The sequence below is a fragment of the Pseudorasbora parva genome, chromosome 18, assembly GCF_024679245.1.
Source record: "Pseudorasbora parva isolate DD20220531a chromosome 18, ASM2467924v1, whole genome shotgun sequence".
In the NCBI taxonomy this organism is placed as follows: domain Eukaryota; kingdom Metazoa; phylum Chordata; class Actinopteri; order Cypriniformes; family Gobionidae; genus Pseudorasbora; species Pseudorasbora parva.
The window spans coordinates 6,197,514-6,210,451 of record NC_090189.1 but is presented as its reverse complement, the minus strand read 5'-3'; the positions used below and the strand labels follow the sequence as shown (position 1 = coordinate 6,210,451).

Sequence of the window (12,938 nt, the reverse complement as noted above, 5' to 3'; positions counted from 1 at the left end):
GTGCCATGATTATGGGATGTCTCAGTGTCTTAATACAGGTCAGAAAGTGACCCATTTACCATCTCCCTAAAGACACACACACTTTCTACCTGTCTCTTCCTCTGCCCTTCTTTTCTTCCCTCGTTTTATCCTCCATCTGTGTCCTCATGATTGTGTGATTCTCCTCTCATCTCTGCGTTTAAAGGCTCGTTCGATTGTAGCTGGAGCGTTTACAGACCGGCAACAACCGATTGGTCCTCGTCCTTCAAAAGCCAATATGTAGTTCAGCCCCTCAGTTTCTGATCATAATGTGTCGAACCGCTGTTCAAATCTCAGGGAAGCAGTAAAAGATGAGGGTTTTTTTCAGAGCATCTGATTCACTCTTCATACAGAGTCTCAATTACGTGACTTACCTGACTGTTGCCATGGCGACGACCGTCAACATCTTGGCATCACTGCCTTGCCTTGACCTGACCTTTGACACCCAACCCCCCCCCCCCCCCCCCCCCCAACTCGAGCACATAAGGGCTTGTAACCATGGAGACAGGAGTTTGTCTCTTACTGGCTTAGATGAAATTGACATCACAGTCATTAGCTGATCATTAGACCACACACACGCGCGCTCATGCACGTATGCACACAGACAGATGACTAATGACTGTCTGGCACTGGATGCATGTGCACTTCCTTTCTGTCTAATTCTCAATGCACATACACACAATTTGCTTTTCAGTAGCATCTCTCTCTAGGTTTATGAGTCATATCGGCTTATGCGCTGACGGTTAGAGATGTAGACAAATCCCTTGCTATAAGTATTAAACTTTGGTGCACCGTATTTTAAAATCTCTTCTGCTCACCAAGGCTGATCAAAAATACAGTAAAAACAGGAATATTGTGAAATATTTATACAGGTTAAAATAACTATTTTCTATATGAATATATGTTCAAATGTAATGTATTCCTGTGCTTAAAGCTGAATTTTCAGCATCATTACTCCAGTCTTCAGTGTCACATGATCCTTCAGAAATCATTCTGATATGATGATTTATGCTCAAGAAACAATTATGATTATTATTAATATTTATTCAGAATTCTTGGTTTGAATATAAAGTTAAAAAGAACAGCATTTATTTGAAATAGAAATCTTTTGTAGTGTCTTTAATGTCAATTTTAGGCCACCTTTCTGAATATGAAATACATATTCTAAGAAATACATTTTTTTAAACAAATGTATTCTTACCGCAAACTTGTGAACAGTAGTGTTATATATGTACCTTCCCCTCACAGTGACTCTTCTGATGAAAGTTATGGTGATAAATAATCAGACCGATGTTAACTAATACAAAATACTGATGATGCACAGCTTAACATCTTTGCGTATGATTAGACTGGATGATTAGAAGACGTGTGTGTGTGTGTGTGTGTGTGTGTGTGTGTGTGTGTGTGTGTGTGTGTGTGTGTGTGTGTGTGTGTGTGTGTGTGTGTGAGCCTGTTTATGTGGTTTATGAGGACACAAATTTGTATAACTACATGGGTATTACACTGGTATTATTCTATAAATGTGGTTTATAAGGACATATCAAATGTCCCCATAATTCAAATGGCCTTAAAAACATACTAAATGATGTTTTTTTGAGAAAGTAAAAAAGCAGAATGTTTCCTGTGATGGGTAGGTTTAGGGGCAGGGGCAGTGTAAGGGGATAGAAAATACGGTTTGTACAGTATAAAAACCATTACGCCTATGGAGAGTCCCTGTAAACCACATAGACCAACATGTGTGTGTGTGTGTGTGTGTGTGGGCTGGTAATCACTACGTTATGGGGACAAAGTGTCCCTACAAAGATGGCAATATCCGAAGTCCTTGTGAGGACATTTTTTGGTCCCCAAGAGGAAAACATCTTATAAATCATGCAGAAGGAGTTTTTTTGAGAAAGTAAAAATTCAGAATGTTTCCTGTGATGGGTAGGTTTAGGGGCAGGGGCAGTGTAGGGGAATAGAAAATACGGTTTGTAAGTATCCATTACGCCTATGGACAGTCCCCATAAAACATGGAAACACTACGTGTGTGTGTGTGGGTGGGATTTGTTCTACACACTCAGGTTGTGTTCACACATTAACATCTGACCTGATTTTCCCTGCGTGTGTGTGTGTGTGTGTGTGTGTGTGTGTGTGTGTGTATAATCTCATTAGTCTGTACTGTAGAGCAGATCGCTCTCATCCCTAATTCACTCCTACGTTCTTCTCGTCTAATTATCACTCCCTGTTTCTGTCTAGACACCTCCAGCTTCTTTCTAGGCTGCAGTTTGATCTGGTTTCCCAGACTTCCCTCTCAACTGCTTTTGTTTCACGGCCCACATTTTGCATCAAGCACCAGTATTGTTTACCAGTTTGAATGGACCTGTGACCTATTTGTTGAAAACCGCAGGTCTAGACGAGCATTTCCCGGTTCGGTCTGATCCCATCCTGCACGTTTGTTTCATAAGTATCTACTTAAATTTGGTTAATAACAGCGGCGACAGTCTCCCACCCCGTTAATATTCCCGACTGCTGCGTCCGCAGATCTTTTCCGACGTGTAGGGGGTCGTCATGGGAACGGAGGGCAGGAATTTCCTCCATCTGGTGGAAGGGGAAGGTGTGAGGAACGCAACCCAGAGCGGAGGGCTTCGACTGGGCTTATTGCATCAGGGTGACTGCTGCAATCTCATCATCCAGACTGTAGAAAAATTAAACCCAAAAATGAAATTCTATCATAATTTACTCACCTAATGGCATTCCAATCCTGAAACACAAATTGAGATGTTTTAATTAAACCTCAAGAGATGTCTGTCCCTCCATTGAAAGTCTGGGTAACCAAAACTTAAGGCGCCCTAAAACTAATTTATATGAATCAAGCAGTTTAATCCAAGTTTTGTGAAAAAATAGAATCGCTTTGTGACGAACAGATTTAATTTGGGTTTTATTTGCATCTAAATGCTAAACGCATACATTTTAGTACATATGGTGAACACAGAAGCACAAGATATGTGAATGAAATTGATTCTGATCATTCTATAAAGCAATCATATTACTTCACAAGACTTATATAAAGGTGTTTGATTCATATAGATTAAATTTGCAATGCCTTTATGACCTTTTTGGATCTTTTAAGTTGGATGGATTTTCGATGAATGGGTAGAAACCTCTCAAGATTTTATTAAACCATAAAGAGTTAGTTCACCCAAAAAATGAAAAAACTGTTATTAATTACTTACCCTAATGTTGTTCGACACCCGTAAGACCTCCGTTCATCTTCAGAACACAAATGAAGACATTTGTGTTGAAATCCGATGGCTCAGAAAGGCCTTCAAAGGCCTTCCTCTCTCAAGACCCATAAAGGCACTAAAGACGTCGTTACAAACCCATCTCACTACAGCGGCTCTACAATCATTATATGAAGCGACGAAAATAGTTTTTGTGCGCAAAAAAATGGAATAACATAGTGATGGGCCTAATTCAAAACAAAGCTTCAATTCGTTATTAATTAGTTTATCGATTCATGATTCGGATCGCCAATGTCACGTGATTTCAGCAGTTTGGCAGTTTGACAAGCGATCCGAATCATGAATCGATACACTGATTAATAACGGTTTGAAGCTTTGTTTTGAAATCGGCCATCTCTTTATAAGTCGTTATTTAGGGGGTTTTTTTCGCACAAAAACTATTCTCGTGTCTTCATAAAATGATTGTAGAGCCGCTATAGTGAGATGGGCTCTCTAACGACGTCTTTAGTGCCTTTATGGGTCTTGAGAGAGGAAATGACATTGGTGTCTATGAAGGCCTTTCTGAGCCATCGGATTTCAACAACAATATCTTCATCTGAGTCTGAAGATGAACGGAGGTCTGACGGGTGTCAAACGACATCAAGGTGAGGAATTAATGACAGAATTTTCAGTTGGTGAACTAACCCTTTGAACGCATAACTCGAGAATGTCATTCGCTACCCTCCTCCTCATTATTTTTTTAAAGTTAGACATCAGCCTTCTTAGTATTCCTTAATCAATTCAATCAATTATAATAAAGTGCCTGTTTTTCCACACATTTTTGGACAAATTGTATAGGTCGCTAATTAGGCAAGGCAAGTTTATTTGTATAGCACATTTCATACCCAATGGCAATTCAAAGTGCTTTACATAGAAATTAATTAAAACAGTGGTAACAAATGCATGAGAAAAAGAATACCATATGGACCAATAAAAAATTTAAAACAAGCATAGTTAAAACAGTTGTAAAGATAATAATAATAAAATAAAAATAATAATAATAATAAAAAATAAAATAAGATAAAATAAAATGGTCAGATCCACAATAATGGTCTGATATAAAAATAAAACATTCTTCAGTTTACAGCCTACATACATGTACCATTTTTATTAGAACACCTCTCATTCATTTCTTTCTCAAACACCTTCATAACATCCGTTCATAACATAATTAGCCGAAGTGTGTAACAGTGTATGTTTTTTTTCTGCACAACAATAATTAAATCTTTGAAGACTTAATAAGTGCAATTCCTCTTTATTCCACAAGGTGATACACAATGATAAAGTGACGTTTCACTTATAGTTACTGCAGGCAACAAACAAAAGAATAGGAAGAATCGTCAGCAGAACTTGAAGGCAGTCATTATTTTATCAGTTCTGTTTGCTGTCACTAGAGGCACTTAAATGACAGATTTCAGCTTTAATGCAACAACATTGGGGTCAGAGTTTGCATGGGTTTGCATGTTTTCAGGGTCATGCGTTGGTGTCAGATGTTGCTTTTATACGTGACCTGACATCAAGTATGGTGTTTTTTCTGGCGCCACGGTTCAGGTATTAACAGATGGTACCGTGCTGGGACACTGAAGGCGGCTTACTCGTGTGCTCGTGTGTTTGTATGTGTGTTTCCAGAGAAATTGATTTGCGTGAGTCTCAAGCAGAACAAAAACTGCAGTAATCACAAAGCAGGTTGGCAAGGCACTGCCAAAACCTGGTGTTTTTCCAGTAAAGCCCTCGTTCTTCTGGCACTAGTGCCACTGTGAGAGTGATTCATTCTGAGGTCAGCAGGACTGAGCGCTTTACACATGTATGTCTCTGACTCTCTGAGTGCTAGTGTTTGACATGGGATGTCTTTTTTTGCTTTAGTGGAACCACATGCTGCTCCGAAATCGCGTACTGTCTAAGTAGGTACTACATTTGAAATTGAAGTTTGTTGAATATTTGAGCATTAGTAGAATGAATGAAATGCAGATGTTCTACATAGGGTTATGATTTCCGCAATGTGGAAAGCGCGGACAGAATGGCAAAAAATAAATGTATAACGTGGAATTTCATGGAATTGTTACATTTTTGATGAATAAACAGAAAGCACTTTAAACACTTAAAGGGTTAGTTCACCCAAAAATGAAATTGATGTCATTAATGACTCACCCTAATGTCGTTCCTCACCCGTAAGACCTCCGTTCATCTTCAGAACACAGTTTAAGATATTTTAGATTTAGTCCGAGAGCGTATCTAAGTGTATGCACACTATACTGTCCATGTCCAGAAAGGGAATAAAAACATTATCACAGTAGTCCATATGTGACATCAGTTAGTTAATCAGACTCTCTTGAAGCATCGAAAATACATTTTGGTCCAAAAATAACAAAAACTACGACTTTATTCAGCATTGTCTTCTAGAGGTTAGATCGGGCTCAAAGAATCAACCCCGACCCTACCCGAGCCCGTGCACGTTGTGTCCGAGCCCGGCCTGGCCCGACACATTAACTGTAATTATGAGCCTGAGCCCGATTTAAACCCGACCATTGTTCAATACGTGGGCGTTTTGACGAGAACGAGCCTGTAATGAGCAAAGCGCAGCGACGCGGACTGGTGAGCTCATGATAAAACTACATTTAGTTTTCAGTTTTCTCCACAGCGACTGTACAGCCGAATAACATTTTGTTGCAATATTGTCCTGTTTAACACTTTGAAGCTGCTTTGAAACAATCATCATTGTAAAAGCGCTATAGTAAAGCTGACTTGACTCCGCTCAATAATCCGCAGGCGCGCGCTCATGATCCGCTCACCGGTAAACTGATGTTTGCTCAAATCTAGCTCAGACATTTATCTGTAGCTTACTTTGTTGTACCCATTAAACAATGTGTTTTTTCCTTCATATTTATGTTTAAATATTATAATATTATTTTTACATATTTCATCTGATTATGATGAGTGAAAAGATGCGAGTGGGTCAGAAATGATTTTGGTGGTTATATTTAGTTTAATATTAAGTTTTGTTTTGTTGAAAGCATTTTTTTCGTTTTGTGTAAATTGTATCTTAATTTTAAAAAAGGTTTCTTAGGCCAATTGCCTGGATTTAATAAATAAAAAGCAAAAAGCAGAATATAATTATGAGGTGAAGTCGGGGGAGTGATCGCTTTCATTCCTCATGCACTGGAGCGCGTCTCATAAATAAACCGAAACTCAGCAGCTTCTCGCCTCACAGACATGAGAAATATGCGTATAGAAAGCTTGAAATGACCACTTTTAAACGAAACGATTCGAAGATATTTAATTAAGCAAAGTGCAGTGTTCACGCGAGCAGCTCTTGACACAGAGCGTTTCTGTTTATAACGCTGCGCTCCATCACTGCTCGAGCTGTGAGTTTAACACACATTTTTACACTAATCCTGACTTGTGCAACTTTGTAGCCTACACATTTGTTTCTTATTTGTTGTATTAGTTCTTACTTTGCTAAATATGTATATATAATTTCTGATTATAGCATAGCTTTCTGCCCACCCAATTAGACTAGTAAAGTAGGCTAATGATTAAAAAAAAAAAAAAAAGCTTGATCACGGGCCCGGCCCTACCCGACCCGAGGATAGTGCAGGGAAATCTCAGCCCGACCCGGCCCGCGGGTCGGTTCGGGTCGGGTTCGGGTTCGGGCTCGGGCAGAGAATCTAAACTCTATTGTCTTCCCTTCCGCGTTTGTTTTCAAACCTCAAATAAAGATTCAAACAGTTATGAATTAGTGGATGGATTTGATGATTCGGATCACTAATGTCCGAAGTTTGACACGCGCTCCGAATCATGAATCAATAAGAATTTCTGACATAAATTTTTTAATAATTTGAACAAATGAAATTTTATTTTTAAATTGTTTTTATGAATCCAATTATTTAGACATGGTTTTTGATTATTCAAATTTAATTAAACCATTCAAATGGAATATCAAACTTAAAGCAGAAAACACAATTGCGGGGAAAATTAAACTTGGGAAAAAATGTAACCGATTTCATAGAGCCTTAACTACATTCGCCATGTTGTTACTGTCATGTGACCTACCAGCGTAGTTCACTCTCTCTCTTTCTCTCTCTCTTTCTCCTCCAGGAGTTGAATTTTGTTTGCAGTCTTTTTTAAACGAGGCTGCGTTTGCTTGTCGTAAGAGTCATTGAAGCTAATTCCATAAAAATGTGTTTTTGTATACTCCCGGCTTTTGTGTTTCACTACACGCACTGAGCTTTCCCAAACTCTCCCCTAAAATCACTTCTGTTAGTGTGTGTGTGTGTGTGTGTGTGTGTGTGTGTGTGTGTGTGTTCCTATGGAAACCCGATTGCACATTCTGTTCCATTGACTTGCTTTTGTCCAGAGAGATTTGTGGCTCAGAAACTGACCTCAGTCTTGAGAAAAAGCAATAGATGAATAACATAAAGGAGAGGCCGAGATGGCTGCAGGCTGAGACTCTGTATAGGGAAGGACAGTGGGAGAAAAGGAAATGAGAAGGTCAAAGGTCAGAGACTGAAGGCTCTTCGTTACTTTTTCTACTTTTTTTTTTTTTTTACTTTAATGAGTTCTAATGTCAAATGCATTGTGTTACTGAAGAGAAGAATCTTTTGGCATCACTTGATGTGAAGATATTCTCATAAACAACAGATACTACAGTTATAAAACATAATACCAGTTCATGCTCAAATGTTTAAACATATAATGGCACATTATGCTGTGCATTTTATAACAAAATACACTCACTTTAGTAATATAACTCTTATAATTATTTATACAAGATATAATGCTTTATTATAGTCACAATTAAACCTGTTCATCAATGAAATATTTATGATGCAGCTGCAAATAGATGAAAATGCAGAAAGAGAGAGAAGATGGATTTGTGTTACCCGTGTGTGTGTGTGTGTGTGTGTGTGTGTGTGTGTGTGTGTGTGTGTGTGTGTGTGTGTGTGTGTGTGTGTGTGTGTGTGTGTGTGTGTGTGTGTGTGTGACCTAGAAAAATTGTGACGGCCCAGACTGCAGCAGAGCACAGGGAGATGTTAACTCATTTAACCCACACACACACACCATGTGCTGCTCTCTGCACTGTTGGCCGCCTTCCTAGACAGCATGTTTGAACCAGGGATGCACAGATTGGGAGACAATTAGTGTTGATTTCATTGCTGTTAATGATCAAACTGTTCAAAAGTTTATGGTTGGCAGTATTTATTAATGCTTTTGAAAGATGTTTATTGCATTTATTTGAACAAAAATGCAGTAAAAACAGCAATATTGTGTAATATTATTACAATTTAAAATTACTGTTTTACTGTTGTAAAATGTAATGTATTCCTGTGATCAAAGCTGAATTTTCAGCATCATTACTCCAGTCTTCAGTGTCACATGATCCTTCAGAAATCATTCTGATATGAGGATTTGCTGCTCAAGAAACATTTCTGATTAATGTTGAAAACAGTTGTGCTGCTTCATGTTTTTGTGCAAACTGATACATTTTGATCAGAATTCTTTTTTTACGAATAAAACATTTAAAAGAACAGCATTTATTGAAAAAGGTTAAAGCAACACTAGGTAACTTTTGCTCTCGGGGTCATCCTACAGTTGGGAAAAAATGATGTCCTCAACTACTGTCGTAAGCTCTGTCGTCCTACACCAGGGGATGCCATCGCGCGTGCATTTGTTGACATGACAGCCCTGATAGCCCTGAACTAGTGATGCGCGGGTCGTCTCATAACCCGCGGACCCCGTATGTCTATTTAATGGTCGCGGGTGCGCGGTGGGTTGTAAAAATATATACAGTGGTGCGGGCGGGCCAAATAACTTCATAAAAGCGGCCCGCAGGTTGGTGCAGCACTAACAGTTCCCCTGAACACTGCAGGAGGAGTTCACGTGCGGGTGTTCTGCTTGCGTCGCATGTGAAATGTCTTCATCTCAGGTACAGTGGCTTATGTTTCAGCAAGTCATATGAATATATAATTTCATTGGTTTTATTTTTTTCAAACGCCAAATGGTCGCGATGCTCACGTTTACAAGCCAGTGTCATTATAGTAGCCTAGTCGATTGGTTACCGTTTTACAGTATAATCTATGTATCTATGATACTTCAATGTTTGAGTGGTAGGTAATAATAACCATAGCAAGCATGACAGCCGAGTCAGCATCGGTCGGGCAATCCTTCAGCTCACGCCAATGAGCAAACGCTGGCCCAATGTTGATCCTCGTCCCCCCCTATGGTCCTGCCTTTAATCCCATCACTTTTCCAACAAAACCTTTGCTTTCTTATTTTTCTGTGCTGCTTCGGACATAACATCTGACAAACAAAGGATATTTGTGCTTGCACGTCCGAATGTAAGGAAGTGTGGGTGTTGGTGGAAGTGACGTATATGCCGTAAAGCAGTCAAATTTTGTAGTTCTTTTTGTTCTCGGGTTACTACCCGAAACCCGAAGTTTAAAAGTACGATTAAAAACGATACAGACCCCATCAAGCTATGGCAGACGTGTCATTCAACCTATTGTAAGTCGTCGTATCATCACAAGAGTCTTGAAAATATATTATGAAGGTTGAAAAGTTACCTAGTGCTGATTTAAAAAAAAAAAAAAAAGTCTCATTACTCACTGCATTTTCTCTCTTTCCCCTCAGGCTCAGGATCTGAACGTCATCGAGGAGGTGATCAGAATGATGTTGGAGATTATAAACTCATGCCTGAGTAATTCCCTCCATTACAACCCAAACCTGCTGTACGCGCTGCTCTATAAGCGGGAACTCTTCGAACAGTTTCGATCGCATCCCTCTTTCCAGGATATCATGCAGAACCTTGACACGGTGAGAGACTGACTGTGTGTGTTCAAGCTCTATTCCAAACCATAGTGAGCAATCTAGTGTTCACATAGACAGCTACCTCCTAAGGGATCTTCCTAACAAAAACTGAACCCTGTAAGTGACTGATTAAAAAACAGCAATTCACACCGTGTGTAATATATAAATATGTATATTTTATATTTATAATATATTATATTAATTATATAAATTTCATCGTCAAATTAAACGTTTTAACCTGTGGAACACACAATTAGTACACACAATTATTGCCTGATAAAGTTACATTTTGATAAGCTTTATAAGAACTTTAATAAGAGCTATTTTGTATCCATACTTTCTATAAAATATGAATCTAATATAATTTTGCATTGCATTCTGGGATCATAGCATCTGGATACTTACAGTGCATGCATTAAGCTTGGTCAAAAACTAGATAACTTTTAACAAAACAAAAAAAACTACCTGCAAAAATACTGTGCCTATGATGTCTAAATATGTTGCTTGGATGTAGACATCTAAACAAAAGCAAAAAGCTGTTTCAGAGCTATTTTCTTCAAGCACATGGTTCAAATTCAATTCATTTCAAACATTCATATAGGTGAAGAGAGATTTACACTACACCTACTGCATTTATATTGTGCATTAGAAGCCCAGGGGGTAATCTACAGATGTCAGGAAGTAAATTCCCTCTTTAAACACACTCACACTGGTGCATTAATGCTCCCTGACTCCCTCTAGCCTTAAACACAAACACCATGCAGAATGAAACCGTTTTCATCCTAAACTAAATGAATGGAATACTACTACATTCTATGATCCACACTATAAATAAAACATATTGTACAAGTGTCTGTCTTTAGTTCTTTGTACAAGTTTAGTTTTGTCTACAAATGACTGTTGTCGTGACTCGTGACACGCTGTAACTGCTAGAAGCCGTCCACACTAGACGCGACAAAAGCTACTATTGCAAATACATTTGTCCTTCATATCAGAAGTAGCGCGAGCGCATGAAGTATGTTTTAGATAGAATGGGTCATCAGTTTATTGTCGGGAATTTGTTGTGTCGCATTGCGCCGTATCCAGTGTAGACAGCATCACTGATTATAATGGGCTCTATTTTCTTTTGTCTGGTGTAGATACGGTTTTAGCTTTTTCCTTTTATTTATTTAACCAGGAAGGTCCCATTGAGAGTCCTTTTGACACTCCAATTGTGCAATGATGAAAACTCGTCAGTTGATATTGTTTTTTATGCATTCATTACATTTCATTTTGGGATACTGTAACTCAACTCTCCACTCAACTTAGTTTTACAGCATTGCACTAAAATTGTGACATTTCCTTTGTTACATCAACCTGTTTTTAAGCAAATTTTGGGAAATTTCGACCAAAAAGCTGGATGGAAATTCAAAAAAATTGCATAAAAAAATATGTGGGCAATTAGGCAGATACATTTTTTTTTTTATCCGATAAGAAGCTATGCGCATAAACTACGATGGAAACACATTTACCTGATAAATCCTTCGATGAGCCTGAGCCAAAGTCTGTCAAAAATAAAAATGAATTCCCTTTTTTCATATGATTGTTTTTCGAAGCACCAGCATCTGAACACAAGATGACATGACAGTTTATTGTGTTTTATCTGTCATCTGTCAAGTCATTTATGATGTACGTAAAAGACCCTCAGTGGCCTCCCAGATTGCAGTGACTTTAGTTTTATCACAGATATTTTGCACCAATTTCCCAGAAAGTGATGATTTTTGGTTTCTTGAATGTGTGGGATGGAAACAGTGCTTTATTTGCAAATGTTTTATGCGATATTCAAATTTTGTGCACAAAATAAATTTGCAGCTTGGGATGGAAACCTAATAGCTATTGCGTGCGTGTGTGTGTGTGTGTGTGTGTGTGTGTGGCAGGTGATTGGATTCTTCAGCCATCGACTGGAGCAGGCAGGCAGTGACCTGTCAGTGGAGAGGGTTCAAGAGGTCATCAAGAAAGGTGCAGTGGCCCTCCCTAAAGACCGTCTGAAGGTAAGCAAACAGACATTTGTGATGATGCTTCATATAGTCACACTTTCACAAAAACACGCATGAACTCTCTCTCTGGCGTCATCGGCCCTGTTGGTCCATTTCCACCTCCCTCTCCACCCATCTGACCTCTTCACTCTGATATTTGTTCCATTTTCAAAATAAAATATCTGGCTCTATCTAAATATAGAAACGTGACATTTCACTTCCTCCTAGAGACAGGAAAACAAATTCTTTTAAGACGCACTGGATTAAGAATTTATAATACACCAGCTGACTGTATCACACAACTGCTATCTGTGCACACACACAAATCAGTTGTTACCATGGTAAAGGTTATAAATTTCATAAATAATCATCCAAATAAATAATATTTCTAAACACCCATCTGTTTTGCAGTATTTTATTGAGAAAACAAAAACACTTGAAACAGAATGAGTAGAACAATATGTGCATTTTCAGTCCTGTTAAAAACATTTTTTTTAACAATATATATATATACTTAATTATTAAATTTCATTGCAATATTATATATATTTTTCTGGGATATATATATATATATATATATATATAATATATATATATATGTATATATTTAAAAAAAGAAAAAATATTTATAATATTGCAATGAAATTCTTATAATTAAGTATATTTACTCCTTTCAATGAAATACTGTCAAACGTTTGGAAACATTATCATTTTTATGTTTTTGAAAGAAGTCTCTTTTACTCATCAAGGCTGCATTTATTTGATGAAAAATACAGGAAAAACTGTAATATTATTACAATTTGAATTAATTTCTATTTTAATATACTTTAAAGTATAATTT

At 37.9% G+C, this 12,938-nt stretch overlaps 2 protein-coding genes across 2 annotated transcripts in view; both read left to right on the top strand.

Annotated features, from left to right (window-relative positions):
• Positions 1 to 12,938, top strand: part of scamp1 (secretory carrier membrane protein 1) — a 212,033-nt gene that overhangs the window by 172,178 nt on the left and 26,917 nt on the right. The gene's annotated exons all lie outside the window — the stretch shown is intronic.
• dym (dymeclin) overlaps positions 1 to 12,938 on the top strand; it is a 102,625-nt gene that overhangs the window by 73,736 nt on the left and 15,951 nt on the right. The window contains exons 15-16 of the mRNA XM_067423714.1: positions 9,906 to 10,088; positions 11,999 to 12,112. Coding sequence (XP_067279815.1) covers positions 9,906 to 10,088; positions 11,999 to 12,112 — 297 coding nt within the window. The remainder of the gene's footprint in view (positions 1 to 9,905; positions 10,089 to 11,998; positions 12,113 to 12,938) is intronic.